Consider the following 17963-nt stretch of genomic DNA (forward strand, 5'->3'; position numbering starts at 1 on the left):
TAACGTTTTACCCATACATTTAAATATTGCAAGTTGCAAAATACATTTTCTGAAACTATAGAAGAACGTTATTAAGAGCGAATTCTTATTAGTGACTTGGGTTTGAGGAAATAATTTTAAATGACATGTTTGATTTCATATTGCGTTGTCGACACGTGGTTGTGTCGACCAATGGGAACAGCTAAGAGATCGTGTAATCGTATGGCCAGATTATGGGGCGACAGTGAGAGAAGTGGCATGCGTGGACTGCTGTATTTAGCGCAGACTGGTCCATTTAAAAACTAGACAACAAGATCTTCAGTTGCTTTAAGGACACGACCCCTCCACTTCTAGGACGTGGAAAATCTGATAAAAAAAGGTAATGTCCCATTTTCACAATATGTTTGAATTATTTAAGTTTACGAACAGATCTATATCCCGGACGAACATCTATCGTACATTTAGCCAGTTAGCTAGCTACGGACGGTCGCTACATGCGCACGATTAACTTGCGTGATGCATCTGAAACATGAAGTGACTGCTGGTGTCCGTGCCAGATCTGACGTGTCTATTACAAGCACATCTTGATTTTCAGACCAGTGACAATGCATATTTAATTCAAGTCCAAATTAGTTTACATATTGATGCTGAGTTACTATAGTATTTCCTGCAGGCTAAGCTAACAAACATATCCGGTTGTTTAGCTAACTATCTGGGTACTGTAGACGACAGCTTTTCTATTGTATTTGTTTCTGATTGATCAGGAGTTACTTTTCTAAAAGTCAGTGGCTTGAATACAGAACGAACCCCGACAAAACTATGCTATAATCGCAAAGTAACCGGCCATGATTGTTCCTACTGTCTCGACTAAGTCAGTGGTTAGGCATGAGTCCTCAGCATCTTCTGTAACAGTCTCCTCTTTGGCCCAAATGGTGTGTAGCTAGGTATTTATGTTATGTCATCCTCTACCATCCTCTACCGAGCAGTTTACTCGTTTGATTGCAAAAACATCGATGATAGCATCACTGGGACGTTACCTAGCTGTTAAGTAGGCCCATGGTTTAGGTTTATTATTGGTTAATGTGTAGATGAAGTGATCGTCGTCACAGTAGGTTTGCAGATGGTCCATAACTTGTTTGCAGTAACTAAGAAACACTCAAGTAGCAAGTTAACAACCTTAGCAAGTCATTACAGGGTAGAGATATGAGGGGAGAGTAATGTGCTCATCAATATCCCTATATAAGTAGTTACGGCACTTCACAGAGCAAACTACAAGAGGACTGGTAAAACAATTTCCAAGTTTTGGTCTAGAGTCTACAGCCCATCCTGTGTCTCCACAAACGGAAAGTGTAAACTGAAGGCTCTAGATTTGCATTTCAGATCAATGAATGGGTGTATGAGTAAAGCATTGCTAGAGTTGGACAAGCTTAGCTGGTCTGTCAGCTTACATCCATGTTTTGGGAGGAATGTACTACCGGCACTGTGTCCTTAGAGGAAGTCAACTTTCACAAGAAAGGCCTATAAATAATGTTGTCATAATAACACATTATTCATAATTTCTACTCATCCTTTGTGAATATACAATAATATTATGTAAAATAACCTTATAATGTCTGAAAGTACCTAGTTGTCATGGAGCTGTGGATAAGCAGTTGTATAATATCTCAAATCTAATCTAAGGCCTAGGTTATGTATAGTTTGTTCAGTCTGTATTGCTTCTGTGGTAGTCAACTCAGTAGCATCCTGCCTGTCCAGTTTTACAATATGTTAAAACAGACTGAACTGACCAATCCAGTGCTCCTGTCTTGGATGCTTGCTTTGTTAATGTAATTCCTTGTCTTGGATGCTTGCTTTGTTAATTTATTTCCTCATTGTGATGTTTTACACCTATTTATTTATATTGGAATAATACTGACAAAGTATTGTTGGCATAATCAAATTCAACGGTCATTCTTTCTTGAGACTTCAATAAAAGTAATTGTTGTTTGTGCAAAATAACTACCGTGCTGTGTTTTAAAAATGTTGGTGAGTCCTTGACATCTGATCGGGCTAATAAAAATAAACATGAAGGTCCTTTTGGTTCAGCTCAGTACAGCATGTGTTTTGAATTAGCCTAGGACTCCTACAACTGAGTTTGCATCGGTAATGTGCCACATACAGTGTGCCTTTTAGTAGCTTTCTTGGTTTGTGTACAGAACATTCTAAGGTGTTTTGTTGACTAAAGGAAGGGGACCGGAACTCTGTGTATTCGCTAGCTGTACAAATTGTCTGACTTTTGTTAATGATTTGTTTTTTTATTTTTATAGACCAGTTGTTTACATATAGGGTCATTAGGATGATAACCTAAACGTGCAGACATTGGTGTGCTAGCCTTTTCCCACTGGAGTCACTTGAACAGAAATATCAGCCATTCTTTTCAAAGGAATGCTTCTGCAGTTATTTTGGGCTGAACAATTGTGATTGATCATGAGAAATCACAAAATGGGGGTGACATACAATTTATTGCTACTTCTAAGTTTAGCAAAAACTGAATTGGTAGTATTGGCTTTACTCTGGTCACCATCATACCACACATTTTACATGTAAGGCTGCTGGAATCTTCATTGTCAAATGTCTATCTAAAGATCCTCCTTGTTGGTTGCAGTACCTACACCCAGCATATTACTCCTAGACTGTTGCTGTAAACTGATCCAAATAATACATTTAGCTTAAACTGATCCAAATAATACATTTAGCTTAATTGCTTATCTGAAACACCGACCTTCACTTGATTTAGTTTTGTCTGGTTCCCATGGAGCAGGACCAATGTCTTCTTTTGAGAAACCTTTCACACACCGATTAGCTTGTTTAACTGGACATGTTTTTTTTAAGACCCCTTGTTTTCCTCAAGCCATGCTGTATAAAACTTTTTGTTTCAAAGCTCTAAACACAGTGCTTTAATAGTCCACTAGGTTGTTAAAAAGTCACATATTCTAAATTCTGGTAGAATAAATGATTGGGACAATTTAATGTCCGGTCCAGTCATATGGTATATGTTAACAAACCACAAGCTGCCAAACTATCAAAAGATACCTATTTTCCTCAGACAGAAGCACTGCCTGTTTATAAAAGCTATCTCAACTCATATAGGCCAAGATTAACAGACCCCCTTCTCTCTTCCGTTCTCCTCCCCCTCACATCTTCAGCTAGTAGCAAGTGATTCATCCATGTCTGCCAAGGCCATCTCGGAGCAGACGGGGAAGGAGTTCCTCTACAAGCACATTTGTACCTCGGCAGCCGTTCAGAACCGCTTCCGCTATGCCAGCGTCACCGCGGAGACGGACTGGGGCCGCATCACACAGGACCACCCCTGGCTGCTCTCTGAGGTGAGGTCACTCCGCTCACTCCACTTCCTGTCCGGCATGACCAGCTCAAAGCTTTGTTTTCCAGCATTGTTTATAGTTTAGGATATTAGGATGCAATCCAATACATTTCAGTTTTTAAGTTACACAATATCCAAACAATTCATCATTATAATATAGACTGCTATTAGGGCTGTCAAGTAAGGCAAGGCAAGGAACTTTTTTGTTGCACATTTCATACATGAGGAAGACTCAATGTGCTTCACATACAAAACCCTTGATCAACCACATCAACTAAAATGGTATTTAGATGCTTTCTTGTGTGATACAGGGTCAGTGTATGGTCATTAAAAATATCCCCCTCCCGCCCCTTCAGAGGTTGGTGGTCAAGCCAGACCAGCTGATCAAACGTCGAGGTAAGCTGGGCCTGGTGGGTATCGACCTGGACTTGGACGGTGTTCAGGAGTGGGTCAGACAGCGCCTCATGAGGGAGACCACTGTGAGTCGATGGACCTTTTCTCATTTGTTCATTATACAATATTGTAGTGTCATAGTTGAGAGGGAGGTACTGTTGGGAATTGCTCTACATATTCTTCTATGCAGTGGTAGGCAAACAATGATTCTAGTGACCAGTGTTGACTTTCCCTCTCTGGTTCATATCATGTCGTAAAGGCAAAGCTTAAGGAATGGAACTTGTCTTGCTTGCCTATCAGAACTGACTATAGTGGAGGAGTCGCCTTCATGCCTCCTCAGTGTGTGTGTGTGTATGTCTCTGTCCTTGTTAATGCTGTGAATGTATGGCATGTGGATGGGTGGTTTTTTTCAGGGGTAGCTAATCCACAAAGCACTGCTCTCTGTTACGCTCCAACCAGCAGCTATGCAGGCCAGCTAGAGGGGGAGGGGAGAGGGGAGAGGGATGCCCTACGCCCAACGAACAAGGACAGAACGAGCAGAATGTGTGTCTGTGTCATCAGGCCACTATAGATTGACCAGACATTAATTGCTTTCTCATTGTGGCCTTGTGTCTTGTGATGAGTATTAAATTAATAAGGCATGTGCTAAATTGAAGTAGCACAGTTGACTCAAACTAAATAACCATCTAATGTGGTTATACGAAATACAGAAGAATAAGGAAGTGAGAGCCATGCAAGACGTCTCATCTTTACCCCATGAACACAGTTTACCAGCACCTGTACAGGAATTGACAGTATGCAAACAGAAACATCTTAGGTTGCCATTGGTCTTTAAATCTTGGAGCCCAGAAAGGTTGGAGTTATGTTTAGCGCTAGAGGGGTCGAAGGGTATGTTATGTCACTGTCATGAAGCTATTTTGGTTGCTCTAAGAGTGGGACCCTGTCAAAACAGCTGCAATGTGCTGTACCTTTTCCATTTCCTTTGTTCCTTTTTCTAAAAACGTGTTGGAAGTTATTTTCCCCCCAGTGTGTGATAAATGAAAGGAAATGCTTCTAAAAGAATGAAGCTTCCATATAATTCTTCCATGAAGCCCAGTTGATTAAATATATATTGTGTGTATTCACAGGTGGGAAAAGCAAAAGGCGTTCTAAAGAATTTTCTAATCGAACCATTTGTTGCACATACACAGGTAAGTGTAGGCCTGGCTGTACATTCTTCAGTACAGTATATCTCCCAGTCCCTCGTACATTCTCTGAGTGTTTCTGCCACTAGCTCAGCCCTCTCCACATCTCTGCCCCTTCAGGAACAGGAGTTCTACGTGTGCATCTACGCCACTCGTGAAGGTGACTATGTGTTGTTCCACCACGAGGGCGGCGTCGACGTGGGAGACGTAGACGCCAAGGCCCAAAAGCTTCTGGTCGCCGTGGACGACAAGCTAAGCGTGGACACGATCAAAGAGCAGCTGCTCACTCATGTACCAGAGGATAAGCAAGAGTAAGAACCAATACACACGCTGTCTGAAAATGATCATTGCACAAGTGCAAGTACTCAAATGAACCCTAAGGCTCTTACTTTACATTGACTGCCTACAATGCACGTGGGCGTGTATTTGCTTAATGAAAATACTAATGGCTTTCTGTTTGTGTTTTTCCAGGGTTCTGGCCAGTTTCATAATAGGTCTTTTCAACTTTTATGAAGACCTTTATTTTACCTATCTGGAGATCAACCCACTTGGTATGTCGTCCTGGCTTCTGTGCCTGAATAACTGTCACTTTCATGTTATTCAAATGGCAGCCTTGTCTAGATTCACAATGGCTTCTTTCCTTCTCTTCAGTCGTCACCCACGATGGTGTGTTTGTTCTTGACATGGCGGCCAAGATCGACGCCACAGCAGATTACATCTGCAAGGCCAAGTGGGGTGATGTGGAGTTCCCCCCACCCTTTGGCAGAGAAGCCTACCCTGAGGTGAGATTTTTGGATGACGACGATGATGTTGATTGGGCCTGGGAAAGTGAGAATTTAGACAATATCTGAATTTAATCATGACTAAGGGCATGCTGTCGACTGATGCACATACAGACCGTGCTAATTCTTCCTGGGTTATGTCCATGGGTATCCCTGTTTTAGGAGGCATATATTGCAGACCTGGATGCCAAGAGTGGTGCCAGCCTGAAGCTCACCCTGTTGAACCCACGAGGCCGGATCTGGACCATGGTGGCAGGGGGAGGAGCCTCTGTCGTGTACAGGTACAGGGGAGAGGGTGAAGCAGAATGCTAGTGGTTCTCTGCTGGTCACATGGTGGCGAAAGCTTACTCTTTCTTCTGGGTATAGTGACACCATCTGTGACCTTGGTGGCGTGGATGAGCTGGCCAACTATGGGGAGTACTCTGGAGCGCCCAGCGAACAGCAGACCTACGACTATGCCAAGACCATCCTCTCCCTTATGACCAGAGAGAAGCACCACGAAGGTGGGCTGGCATGAGCCATGTTTACCTACACGCAACTTTTCTTTTTATTTGAGCCCTCTAGCTCTTTCATGTCATGTTCTTTACGACTTTTGTCTCTTTGGTTGACAGGAAAAGTTCTGATCATTGGTGGCAGCATCGCAAACTTCACTAATGTGGCAGCGACGTTCAAGGTAAAACTCACAATTACATTTTCCACAACTACAAGTATAGTACTTTCATGTGGACACAACTGTTAGTTTTGTGTTGAAAGTTGAGATGATTTGAAAGAGCCCTGACCTAACCTCAACATACTTGCTTTGACTCCCCTTTGACCTCTGACCCTCGTTTCTCTTCCGCAGGGCATTGTCAGGGCCATCAAAGACTACCAGGGACCTTTGAAGGAGAACGAAGTGACCATCTTTGTTCGTCGTGGCGGCCCTAACTACCAGGAGGGGCTGAGGGTCATGGGAGAAGTGGGTGAGTCCTGAGATCTAAAATCACAATTTTAGGTCCTTGAAAGTAGAAGATTATAACAACATAACAATTTCTAGAACAGCGAGTTCACACATTATTGTAAGACAAGTTGTTTCTCCCACCACACACAGCCACAAACGGGTTTAACTAGAATGGAACATTGTAGCCTTTAATTATAAGAGAGTTCTGTGGTTTCAGAACCATAATGGACCCATAATTATATCCATGTCCCCTACAGGGAAGACCACTGGTATCCCCATCCATGTCTTTGGCACAGAGACCCACATGACAGCCATCGTTGGCATGGCACTGGGCCATCGACCAATACCTAACCAGCCTCCCATGGCTGCCCACACTGCCAACTTCCTCCTGAACTCCAGCAACAACGCTGTTGTACGTCTATGTTGCCTGATTCTTTTTTACTTGCTTACTCTTCCCCTCCTCACTCTTCTCCTTATGTCTTCCTCCTCTCACTGTTGCTCACTCCTCACCACTCTCTGTTTCTCTCGTCCCTCCCCCATAACAGCCGAGCTCTCACTGTCACACCCAGGTGCTGTTACCTTAAGCATTGACATTAGAGCCCCTCCAGTTTAGTACATGTCCTTTGTTCTCTTTAAAATGCAAGCTTTTTATGTTTAAATGCAGATTGTTTTATATTAAAAATGCAAACTTAGTCGATTAAGTTACAGACACCACCTTCATCTGCTACTCCAGATTTAGATTGTCATGGGTGATCCTACTAATAACTAGCAGTTACCGCTGAGTGTATGGATTTGCTTTTAGTACAAAAATGCAAAGCACTCTACTGTAGATCTTTTATGTGTCCACCTTCTGGTCCCCTCCTACCATTCAGACTCCAGCCACCACCAGGACAGCATCGTTCTCTGAGCCCAAGTCAGCCAACGATGCCACGCCAGCCAAGAAGCCCAAGGAGGGACTCCCAGCAGGTAACCCACACACATCCTCCTCCTCTTGAAGACCCAGAGTGGCTTGGCCTCATGCATCGTCTTACACCACACACCCCCTTACATTTCTGCTTTCTCCTTCCTGCTGTCCCGTCTTTCCTTTATCATCCTTCTCTCCCTACATCCACTGTCATCTCACCCTGTGTTTTTAATGTTCTTTTTCCTTTTCCTTTTCTCCCTGGTTTTGGTGCACTTGGCTACCTCCTGTATCATATTCATATATATAAGACAGTTTAAATTCTCTGCTGTGGCCTTTGAGGAGTGCAGGTTCATTCACAGGAGACTGCAAAGGTATGTTTTAGATCTGCATTTTGACTGCCTCCAACCATTCTGGTCCTTTCTGGTGCTTCTAGTTGCACTTTAGACATGCATTGTGTATAGGTAAGGCATGCCCCCATATAGTGACTGCACTTTGTGTGTTTCTGTGTATTATAAGCCTCCCTTATAGCATTTCTGAGGCTTTCAGTGAACCAGTTCAAACGAACACGAGAGCCAGATCCCAGTGTGGCGAATGTAGTGACATTTGATTCTGATGCTTTTGCTCTTTATTCTTTTGTCTCTTATGTGTCATTATTGTTGGGTCACAGAAGCAAAGGCCTCTTCAGGCTGCAGTGGAGGTAGGGAAGGGTGTGCTAGTTTGCTGTTTGTCTGTCCCTTGTCCTCCGATTCTCCTCCTTCCCTTTCTTGATATACTGCTGGCCTGGGACAAAAACACTTTCACTTTTAAGATGCACTTGATGACACTGTCTTGGTTTGATTGGCTAGTATGTCTCTTCAACTATTGGAACAGTGTTTTTGACCTGGGTTTGGTACAGTGTGGTCAGTGTGGCTTTCCCCCTCCTTGCTCAAATACCAAGTCAAAGACCTGTGCAGACAAAATGGGATTCATTCCAGAGACTTGAAAATGGCTCTGCTCTCAGTCTTATAAAGGCATGTTCTTGGTTGCCTTCTCAAAGATTTTAGACGATTGCTTGTCTGTGTTTTGTGTTTTGTTGTATGTTAGTTCAAAACTGGAAACAAACTTTGTGGGTACACCGAGTCTGTCTCCTTCCATTGTGTTTGCGTCTCCTGTAACGTGTGAGACCTTCCCTCCAAGTAACATGTTTGAACAAATAACATCTTAAATATTTCCATGATATTTGTGTAATATCTTGACATGGTACTTGGTTGATCCGTTCTGTTTCTTTCTTGCTCTCTGTCCCCTTCAGCAAAGGCTACCACACTGTTCAGCAGCCACACCAAGTCCATCGTGTGGGGAATGCAGACGCGGGCAGTGCAGGGCATGCTGGACTTTGACTACGTGTGCTCGCGAGACGAGCCCTCAGTGGCTGCCATGGTCTACCCTTTCACGTAGGTCCCTCCAAAGCCGTGACAAAATAAGAACGGCTAGTAACAAATGGTTACTGCTGTCGATCTCGTTGCAGTACCCATCAACCCAAGCTAGATAACCACACACCTCAGTTTGGAGCCATTACCGTTTATATTCAATTAAAGTTTAATATACAGCACACAACCCTTTCTTAACCATGCAGTGTGTTGGGATGGGAACTACTCTACACTTTCTCTTTATAAGCCATGAATCTGCTTCTGTAGTGGCGACCACAAACAGAAGTTCTACTGGGGCCACAAGGAGATACTGCTGCCTGTGTACAAGAACATGGCCGACGCCATGAAGAAGCATCCTGAGGTGGATGTGCTCATCAGCTTTGCCTCGCTTCGCTCAGCTTTTGATAGCACCATTGAAACCATGCAGTACCCACAGGTAAGGGCTAGGTGTTATGCTGTGCCGTAGACCAGAGAATAATCTTCATTTAATTTATCATACATTTTCATTTAAATATTTGCATAAATTGATATACTTTTCCCCTAGATTCACACCATCGCTATCATTGCTGAAGGCATCCCTGAAGCCCTAACCAGAAAGTTGATCAAGAGAGCAGATGAGAAGGGCATCACAATCATTGGTCCAGCCACGGTAAGCCCAGAGGGGAAATGCCATATTCAGCCTTTCATCATTTCTGTGATCCTGAGGTCATACATTGTGTCACTGTCCTACTTTTGGAGTAAACTCTCAGGAGTCGCAGTATACATGGATTGATTAGAACGACGTCTCAAAGACAATTGAGTATTTGATGAGTCTAACGTCATCCGTCCAGGTTGGAGGGATCAAACCTGGCTGTTTCAAGATCGGCAACACCGGAGGAATGTTGGACAACATCCTGGCCTCCAAGCTCTACCGACCAGGGAGCGTGGCGTACGTGTCTCGCTCGGGAGGGATGTCCAACGAGCTCAACAACATCGTCTCCCGCACTACCGATGGAGTCTACGAGGGAGTGGCCATTGGAGGGGATAGGTGAGGAAGAAGAGGGAAGGGGGGTTTGCATTATTTTATTTTTTTTACTTTGTCACTTTTCCTCAGGCTGTTCCCTGAAATGTTGATTGCTTGTATCGCTTGAAATTATGCTTCATTATTACTTGTCTTATTGGTCTCCAGGTATCCAGGTTCTACATTCATGGACCATGTCCTACGCTACCAGGACACTCCAGGGGTCAAGATGATTGTTGTTTTGGGAGAGGTAAGACGATTTTACTGTAGATCATGAAAGCATGTCATTGCTTCTACGGGTATTTACATTTGTCATAGACACTCTGGTTTCAAAGCATTCCTTTTGCTCTCTTTTTCTCTCTCTCTTAATCTTACTGTGCAGATTGGAGGCACAGAAGAATACAAGATCTGTGAAGGCATCAAGGAGGGCAGAATTACCAAGCCGGTGGTGTGCTGGTGCATAGGCACCTGTGCCACCATGTTCTCCTCTGAGGTCAGTGGGGAACTGTGGCAGGGTTAAAGGTTATCAATGTGTCAGTTTGGTTTACCAGTAGGTTAAAATCTAAACTTGGAGGTTGAGATTTGAACATGTGTGCGTGTACTCTTTCAGGTTCAGTTTGGCCATGCCGGAGCCTGTGCTAACCAGGCTTCAGAAACTGCAGTGGCCAAGAACCAGGCCCTGAGGGACGGCGGGGCCTACGTACCCAGGAGCTTTGACGAGCTGGGAGATGTCATCAAGTGAGTTCATGAACTGTGCCATTTGAGTTCTTTTGGCTTGTGGTCATTTGGGATGGAATTCTGTTCTCTAAATCCGACCCTTTGAATAAATGTTGACAACTAATGTTAGTGTTGGTTCAATCTATCAGGGTGGTGTATGATGAACTTGTAGCCAAAGGAACCATTGTTCCTGCTCAGGAGGTGCCTCCACCAACAGTGCCTATGGACTACTCCTGGGCCAGGGAGCTGGGCTTGATCCGCAAGCCGGCCTCCTTCATGACCAGCATCTGTGATGAGCGCGGCCAGGAGCTGATCTACGCTGGCATGCCCATCACAGAGGTGTTCAAGGAGGAGATGGGCCTGGGAGGGGTGCTGGGTCTCCTCTGGTTTCAACGGAGGTGAGCATGGAACACATCTGGTCTGGGCTCCTGTCTGTATATTCTTAAAATGTTACCTCCCGTATATGCACAACATTCTCACTACAACCCATGTCAGTCACACTGTAAGATCAAAGATTAGGTGAGATATAATTACTAGTTTGTTGAGTATTTAGACAGGTGCAAAGTGTGGTTTTGGCAAATTTCCTATTATTGGAAATAAAGGACTGTTTGGAATGGTATAAATCATAACAATTGGATCAAACTGTGCAGTGTCCAACGTTGGAAAAATGTAATCTCACATAAATGACCCTGCAGGTTACCGCGCTATGCATGCCAGTTCATTGAGATGTGCCTGATGGTGACTGCGGACCATGGGCCTGCGGTCTCTGGAGCTCACAACACCATCGTCTGTGCCCGGGCTGGCAAAGACCTCATATCTAGTCTGACCTCTGGCCTACTCACCATTGTGAGTAGTTGAGTCTCATACACAATGGCTAACCTATTCCACAAGACACCAGGGCCACTGTTATCCGGATGGGTTGGATCTTCACTGAGTCTTGTGTTTCAGGGGGACCGGTTCGGAGGGGCGTTAGACGCTGCCGCAAAGCAGTTTAGTAAGGCGTTCGACAGCGGAATGCTCCCCATGGAGTTTGTCAACAAGATGAAAAAGGATGGCAAGCTGATCATGGGGATTGGACACAGGGTCAAATCAGTGAGCAGTGTTTTTGATTATTCTGTACCCTCCTGCAACTGCATCTTTTGACCTATAACCTTTTTGTGTTTGTTACTTTTCTGATTGAGTGACATTTATTTGTTGATATGTTGATAGATCAACAACCCTGACATGAGGGTCCAGATCCTGAAGGACTATGTGAAGCAACACTTCCCCACCACCCAGATGCTGGACTACGCACTAGATGTGGAGAAGATCACTACATCTAAGGTAACAGGTCCAGTTCACCTTTCACCAACATCTCCATGTTATACCACAGGAAACATGTTTAGGCTTGCTTTTGCCAGAGTTTTGACACATGTAATAAGCATATATTTTCTTTGCTAAATCGTTTTGTAATGCTGGTTTACAGAAGCCAAACCTGATCCTCAACGTGGATGGTTTTATCGGAGTGGCCTTTGTGGACCTTCTCAGGGCATGTGGGGGCTTTACACGGTAAGATGACTAGACTATTATCACAGGAACACTTGACTTGGGTCATGCAGCCGTCAAAATCCATCAGTATCTTTCCATATATTCCATGTAAACTTCCAAAGTTTCTCTAACTGCTGTTGCTGTGTACTTGTATCACTTCTCATCGGCACACTAACCTTTTGTGTACTGGCCCATCACGCTGTCCTTTGCTTACGTTGTGTTGATGCTGTGTTCCAGAGATGAAGCGGATGAGTTTGTGGAGATAGGTGCTCTGAACGGGATCTTTGTGCTTGGCAGAAGTATGGGCTTCATTGGTGAGTTCCATATACAATTTTTAAAGAGAGCTTGGTATGCATAATGTTTATCTTTCTAAATATCTTCCCAGCTCACCTGTAGTTATATTGCCAGCCTTCTCTGAGTTTGACCTGGTAAAGGAATGGACTAACACACTCTTTTTCTTTCTAATTATAGGTCACTACCTGGACCAGAAGAGGCTAAAACAGGGCCTATACCGCCACCCATGGGATGACATCTCCTATGTCCTTCCGGAACACATGTCCATGTAACCATGGAGATTGATGTCAATCTCTAACGCATCTGGATGGTAATGCCCAATAAGGACAGGCAGCGGTTTGCACTTCTCTACCCTTCTCTTCATTCACAACCGCTGCCTTGATTAAGAAAGGGCAAGATGATTCCAGATAGATTGTGGGAAATGGTGGAGGTACACTGGGAGTTTTACTGAAAAAGAGGAACCTTTGCTTCTCTTTGCTTCTTTTAGTCAAGTTATTCTTGATGTCTAAGTTATTAAATTATGAACAAAAAGCCAAAACAATGCAATCACCAAATGTGGTCACTCTGGGGTTAATTGGTACTTGATTGTCAGTGCTTTTGGGTGAGTTTGCCCTATCTCAAAATTGGAATTGGCAGCACAGTTTATGCCTTACACCAGTGTTGTAGTAGATTGATTAATCTAGTACTAAGGCATCCTAAAACGATGATTTATGTTCATCTTCCAGCACATAAGTATGTATAGCAATCGTGCGTGTCTCATGAAACTGCTTTGATTAACGTGACGATTTCATCAAGTTTATCCTGTTAAATGTGTCCAAGAGGCATGCACTTGAAACTAGGCTTTTTTTCTGGGAAGCTTTGATGTGCAATTTTACATTAACACTAACTTACAGATCTTTCTGGGAAACTTTGTTGTGCAACCTTACATTAACTTACAGATCTACAAACAATGATAGGGGAACTGTACAGTTCGCAGACTATTTGTGAATTGGGAGATAAACATCAGTAGTAAATGAAATCACAAAACCCTAGTAACATGTTAGATAATGTTGTGTGCATGTCATCCATGATTAAATCCGAGTTTCCCTGTCCCGCAAAAAAATGGTTTCTATCCCACTGTGGAGTGTACACTGTGGCTGTTAATGATAGCGACGGAATACAATTTTACCTGAATTTTAATGTGCGTTTCTGGCACTGCCTTCACCTACCCACTCTCCAGGATTAGGAGGATGGCCTTCTGTAACTCCTGAAATCACAAATTAGGCTGTTGGATGATGATAAAGGTGTATTTTCTTTGTTTTATGATGTCCAAATCACAAAAAGAGGATGGTTAATATGCTTTATGAATGTGCCCTGTGAGTCTTAAACGCACCTTTTGCGAGGGACCATGAAGGCAGTGGACTTTAAACGGAGTTTCGTAAACATTATACAACTACTAGACCACTGCGTTTAGTGGGGCTCCTGTCAGTGACCCATTTTTTCTTTCTATGAAGAACGTTTAATGTACACGGGATTCCACAACTTTCTGGCAATGTTTGTTCTCTTTGTGCTTTATTTTATTTATATGTTATGTTTCTGCTTTTGTAAGCCCAGAACTGTTATATTGTAGTAAATCTTAATAAAAAAATGACTTCGTTAACTTTTTATTGTTGTTTGTGGCTTACATTTTTTATGGATTTATCGTTGTAAAAATTCCTGTACTCATTATATAAAATGTGTGTACAGCAACAAATGTTTTTCACTTTTTGGGGGCATTTGTAACACGTTAATCAAATATTTCTGGAGACCTGCTATATAGTTTAATCGTTTGTATTAACATTGGTATATATACAATTCTGTATTTTTTGCAGAATGAATGCCCTACGGTCATAATTTTAAAGTATTGACGTTGTTATATTCACCTTTTTTCGACTCTTTTAAAGGACATACATTACACTGCGGCTCACTCAGTGACCCCTCCCACTCCGCATATTAACTCACAAACGTCACAACGTGTACTTCCTGCCATCACTACGCATGTCCAGATTTGAGTATTTGTTTACTTGTGTGATATGTGCGTATGACTTCTTTCCTAAGCTAGTTCATAATATTACTTTGCGATTGCGACCAACATCTGCTGCTATGGCAGCCGCAGCACCGACCCCAGAGGACACAAACCGAGGCGGTAACACTGGAAGCGGCACAGCTGGGACGCTCGCGGCGGATGGAGAATCTGAAGAGGCTGAGGAATTTTCGTCGTCGACCCACTGCTCTGAGCTCTCTCGTCGGCAAAACGAGCAGAGGAAGGCCGGTTTGTTCTGTGATGTAACGTTGGTATTCAGTTGCGGAGCATCCAGTGACACGGTACAAAGTTTTGAACTGTCTGCCCATCGCTCGGTTCTCGCCGCAGCTACAGACTATTTCTCTCCCCTACTGGGAGGACAGTTTTCGGAGTCGCTGTCTGGCCGGGTGAACATGAAAGAATGGAGTTCTGAAACAGGGCCAGATCCAGAGACAGTTGAAAGCGTCATGCAGTTCATATACACAGGAGAAATACGTGTCAGCACTGCCAATGTGCATGAGGTACTGGAACTTGCAGACAGGTAGGCAAAATACACACACCACAAACAAACTCAATGTAAAGAATAACCATAACGCATTATTCATTGCGTGTATGCAACGCAATTTTCCATGATTCAGGTAGAAATGGACAGTATCTTGTTAAGGCTTACTATAGACTTAAGCAATAGAGATATTGCTTGGTTGCCTACCTTAGTTTTTCAGATATTGTATTATTTGTGATGATTTTATGTATCAGATTCCTGCTGGTGCAGCTGAAGAACTTTTGTGGCGAGTTCCTGAAGAAGAAATTGAGCTTGACCAACTGTGTAGCCGTGCACAGCCTAGCTCATATGTACACTTTGGACCAGCTAGCACTGCGGGCTGCTGACATGATAAGACGCAACTTCCACAAGGTCATCCAGGATGATGAATTCTACACCCTGCCTTTCCACCTGGTCAGGGACTGGTTGTCTGATGCGGAGATCACTGTGGACTCAGAGGAAGTGCTGTTCGAGGCTATTGTCAAATGGGTGCAGCGCAATGGTGAAGAGAGGGATAAATATTTTGAGGAGCTGTTTCGACTCCTCAGGCTTCCACAGATCATGCCCACCTACCTGACACGGGTGGTCAAGAAGGAGCCTCTGGTGGGTAATAACTCTGCGTGCTTGCAGCTGGTGTCAGATGCCGTTGAGGGCCATGCCATTCGCTTAGAAAACCTCAAATCAGCGGACCTCGAATTCTGGGCCAATTACATGGCGGCTTTCCAGCCACGCTTTGGACAGAACATGGACGTTATCATGGTGGTCGGCGGAGTGTCCGAGGGCGGTGACTACCTGAGTGAGTGCGTGGGCTACTTTGTGGCTGAGGATCGCTGGGTCAACCTTCCGCACATCCATAATCACCTTGACGGTCATGCTATAGCAGTAACAGACTCCCATGTCTATGTTGCGGGCTCCATGGAACCAGGCTTTGCCAAGACAGTGGAACGCTACAATCCAAACCGCAACACCTGGGAACAGGTGAGCAACTTGACCACCCGCAAGCACTCTTTTGGCCTAACCAGCATCAAGAACATCCTTTACAGCATCGGGGGCCACGGAAACTTCAGCCCGGGGTTCAAGGACGTGAGCGTGTACGAGCCCGAGCAGGACAAGTGGCTCAACCTGGAGTCGGCGCCCAAGATCTTACGGGACGTGAAGGCGGTGAGCGTGGAGGACCGCTACGTCTACGTGACGGCTCGCACGCCGGTCGACACGGACAACGAAGACGGGCTGAAGACGGTGACGACGCGCTACGACACGGAGAGCCGCCAGTGGCAGGAAGTGGACTCCCTGCCCCTCATCGACAATTACTGCGTCTTCCAGATGGCCGTGGCGCCTACCAACTTCTACCACACGGCCTCCTGCTGCCCCAAGAGCTACGGTGTGCAAGACGAAGCGGCGAAGCAGAAGATCAGCGCCCGCATCTCGGACGACATCCTGGAGAGCCTGCCGCCAGAGGTCACCAGCATCGAGGGCACCGCCATCTGCTACCTGGGCGACGACGTCTTCATCATCGGCGGCTGGAAAAACAGCGACGACGTCGACAAGCAGTACCGCAAGGAGGCCTACCGGTACTGTGCAGAGAGGAAGCGCTGGATGCTGCTGCCGCCCATGCCTCAGCCCCGCTGCAGGGCCACCGCCTGCCACGTCCGCATCCCCTACCGCTTCCTGTACGGCTGCCAGCGCTACCCCATGCCCCAGAACCTGGCTCGTCAACGGGATCGCATGCAGCAGATGCAGCAGCTGCACCGGCGTACCCTCACCTTGCGCAGGCAACTGCAGTCGCAGATAGAGTGCTGAATTCCCTTTCATTACCTCTAGAGGGCAGCATTTCTCACAGCACCAAATTCACATTCTTTGTTTAGCTAGGACTGTGCCCTTTCTGTGCCACCGGATGTTGTTTTTTGTTTTCAAGTGAAGAAATGTATGGGGTTGAATTTGCTCAGGTCTGTAGGAAGGGAGAGTGACTTTAAATAAAAAATGTTTATAGAATTGTGAATGATCCGACAATAAAAAATTTAAATATTTACATATTTATTGAAATGATGTTTCCAATCCTGAATGATCGAGCTTGCTTTTTGGCCTTACATACTTACATATGCTTACCTTGATCCTCTTATTCTGTTGTCGGTTTGACAGTTCCATTCCGGCTGAACGTGGATTCATTGGTATTACATTTTGTTCACTGTGATGGCCTACATGACTTAATGCTCTTCTTTAATGTTCTCTGAGAACATGCCAGAACATAGTGTGGCCAAACAAGTCCATATTGCTTCTTTACAGTGAAGAGAATGGGCTTTAGATGATTCTTGTAAATTACATTGTACTGTTAAACAATGTTTTCCAGTAGAGCTGACGGTTGCAATAGCTGATGCAATTCAGGCGTTGTGTACAATTGGTTAAGATCGTTTGCATGTTTGTACCTAATCGGAAACCAAGGGTGGAACTTTTGTGACTAGTACAGGAAATATCTGAACTAGAAGAGTAAATATGTTAGTGTTATGCCAATGTGTGAAATGGGTATAGGTTTGAGAACTAAGCTTTAATATTTGTCCTCCCCCCTAACCCAAATAGTAAATTCCTTCATGGCCTTCTTTGCACTACATATTTATAATGAGGAATGTGCTTTATGATTTGTGGTTTATCTTTAATATGAATAAAAAATATATAAAATAATAATAAAATAACGCATAGCACATACAATCTAAATCAGCACTAGAAATCAGGATGGAACAAGAAGCACTTAATTTGGAGACGTTATTCTATGTTTGTCTCCCATTTTATGGATATGCTACATGAAAAACCTTAGAAAATGTGTTAATGTTCCAAATATCACAGTAATATTTATAACTGTGGCGTGCTGTTATCTTTATATCTTTAGAGCATGCCGTATGATT

The 17963-nt window shown here is 44.1% G+C and overlaps 2 protein-coding genes across 5 annotated transcripts; both read left to right on the forward strand.

Moving 5' to 3' along the window:
* The first annotated feature begins 191 nt into the window (after positions 1–191).
* aclyb (ATP citrate lyase b) lies at positions 192–14128 on the forward strand. 4 transcript variants are annotated; one of them, XM_047032388.1, is made up of 29 exons: positions 192–358; positions 3165–3344; positions 3697–3819; positions 4861–4923; positions 5038–5228; positions 5389–5468; positions 5569–5699; positions 5862–5980; positions 6066–6202; positions 6311–6372; positions 6541–6658; positions 6894–7048; positions 7509–7602; positions 7849–7911; positions 8208–8237; positions 8829–8970; positions 9214–9382; positions 9491–9595; positions 9777–9973; positions 10115–10196; positions 10329–10439; positions 10557–10684; positions 10813–11061; positions 11359–11509; positions 11612–11755; positions 11873–11986; positions 12129–12211; positions 12428–12504; positions 12662–14128. In XM_047032388.1, the coding sequence occupies exons 2-29, from the start codon at positions 3186–3188 to the stop codon at positions 12754–12756; spliced, it is 3372 nt and encodes a 1123-aa protein (XP_046888344.1). In that variant the 5' UTR covers positions 192–358; positions 3165–3185; the 3' UTR covers positions 12757–14128. The 4 variants fall into 4 exon arrangements, with proteins under 4 accessions (XP_046888344.1, XP_046888345.1, XP_046888346.1 ...); XM_047032389.1 differs by having other exon boundaries at positions 8211–8237; XM_047032390.1 differs by lacking the exon at positions 7849–7911.
* A 362-nt stretch (positions 14129–14490) lies between these two features.
* Positions 14491–17770, forward strand: klhl11 (kelch-like family member 11). Its single transcript, XM_047032666.1, has 2 exons — positions 14491–15066; positions 15282–17770. The coding sequence occupies exons 1-2, from the start codon at positions 14501–14503 to the stop codon at positions 16864–16866; spliced, it is 2151 nt and encodes a 716-aa protein (XP_046888622.1). The 5' UTR covers positions 14491–14500; the 3' UTR covers positions 16867–17770.
* The last annotated feature ends 193 nt before the right edge of the window (positions 17771–17963 follow it).

Source organism: Hypomesus transpacificus, chromosome 13, assembly GCF_021917145.1.
Source record: "Hypomesus transpacificus isolate Combined female chromosome 13, fHypTra1, whole genome shotgun sequence".
Lineage (NCBI taxonomy): Eukaryota > Metazoa > Chordata > Actinopteri > Osmeriformes > Osmeridae > Hypomesus > Hypomesus transpacificus.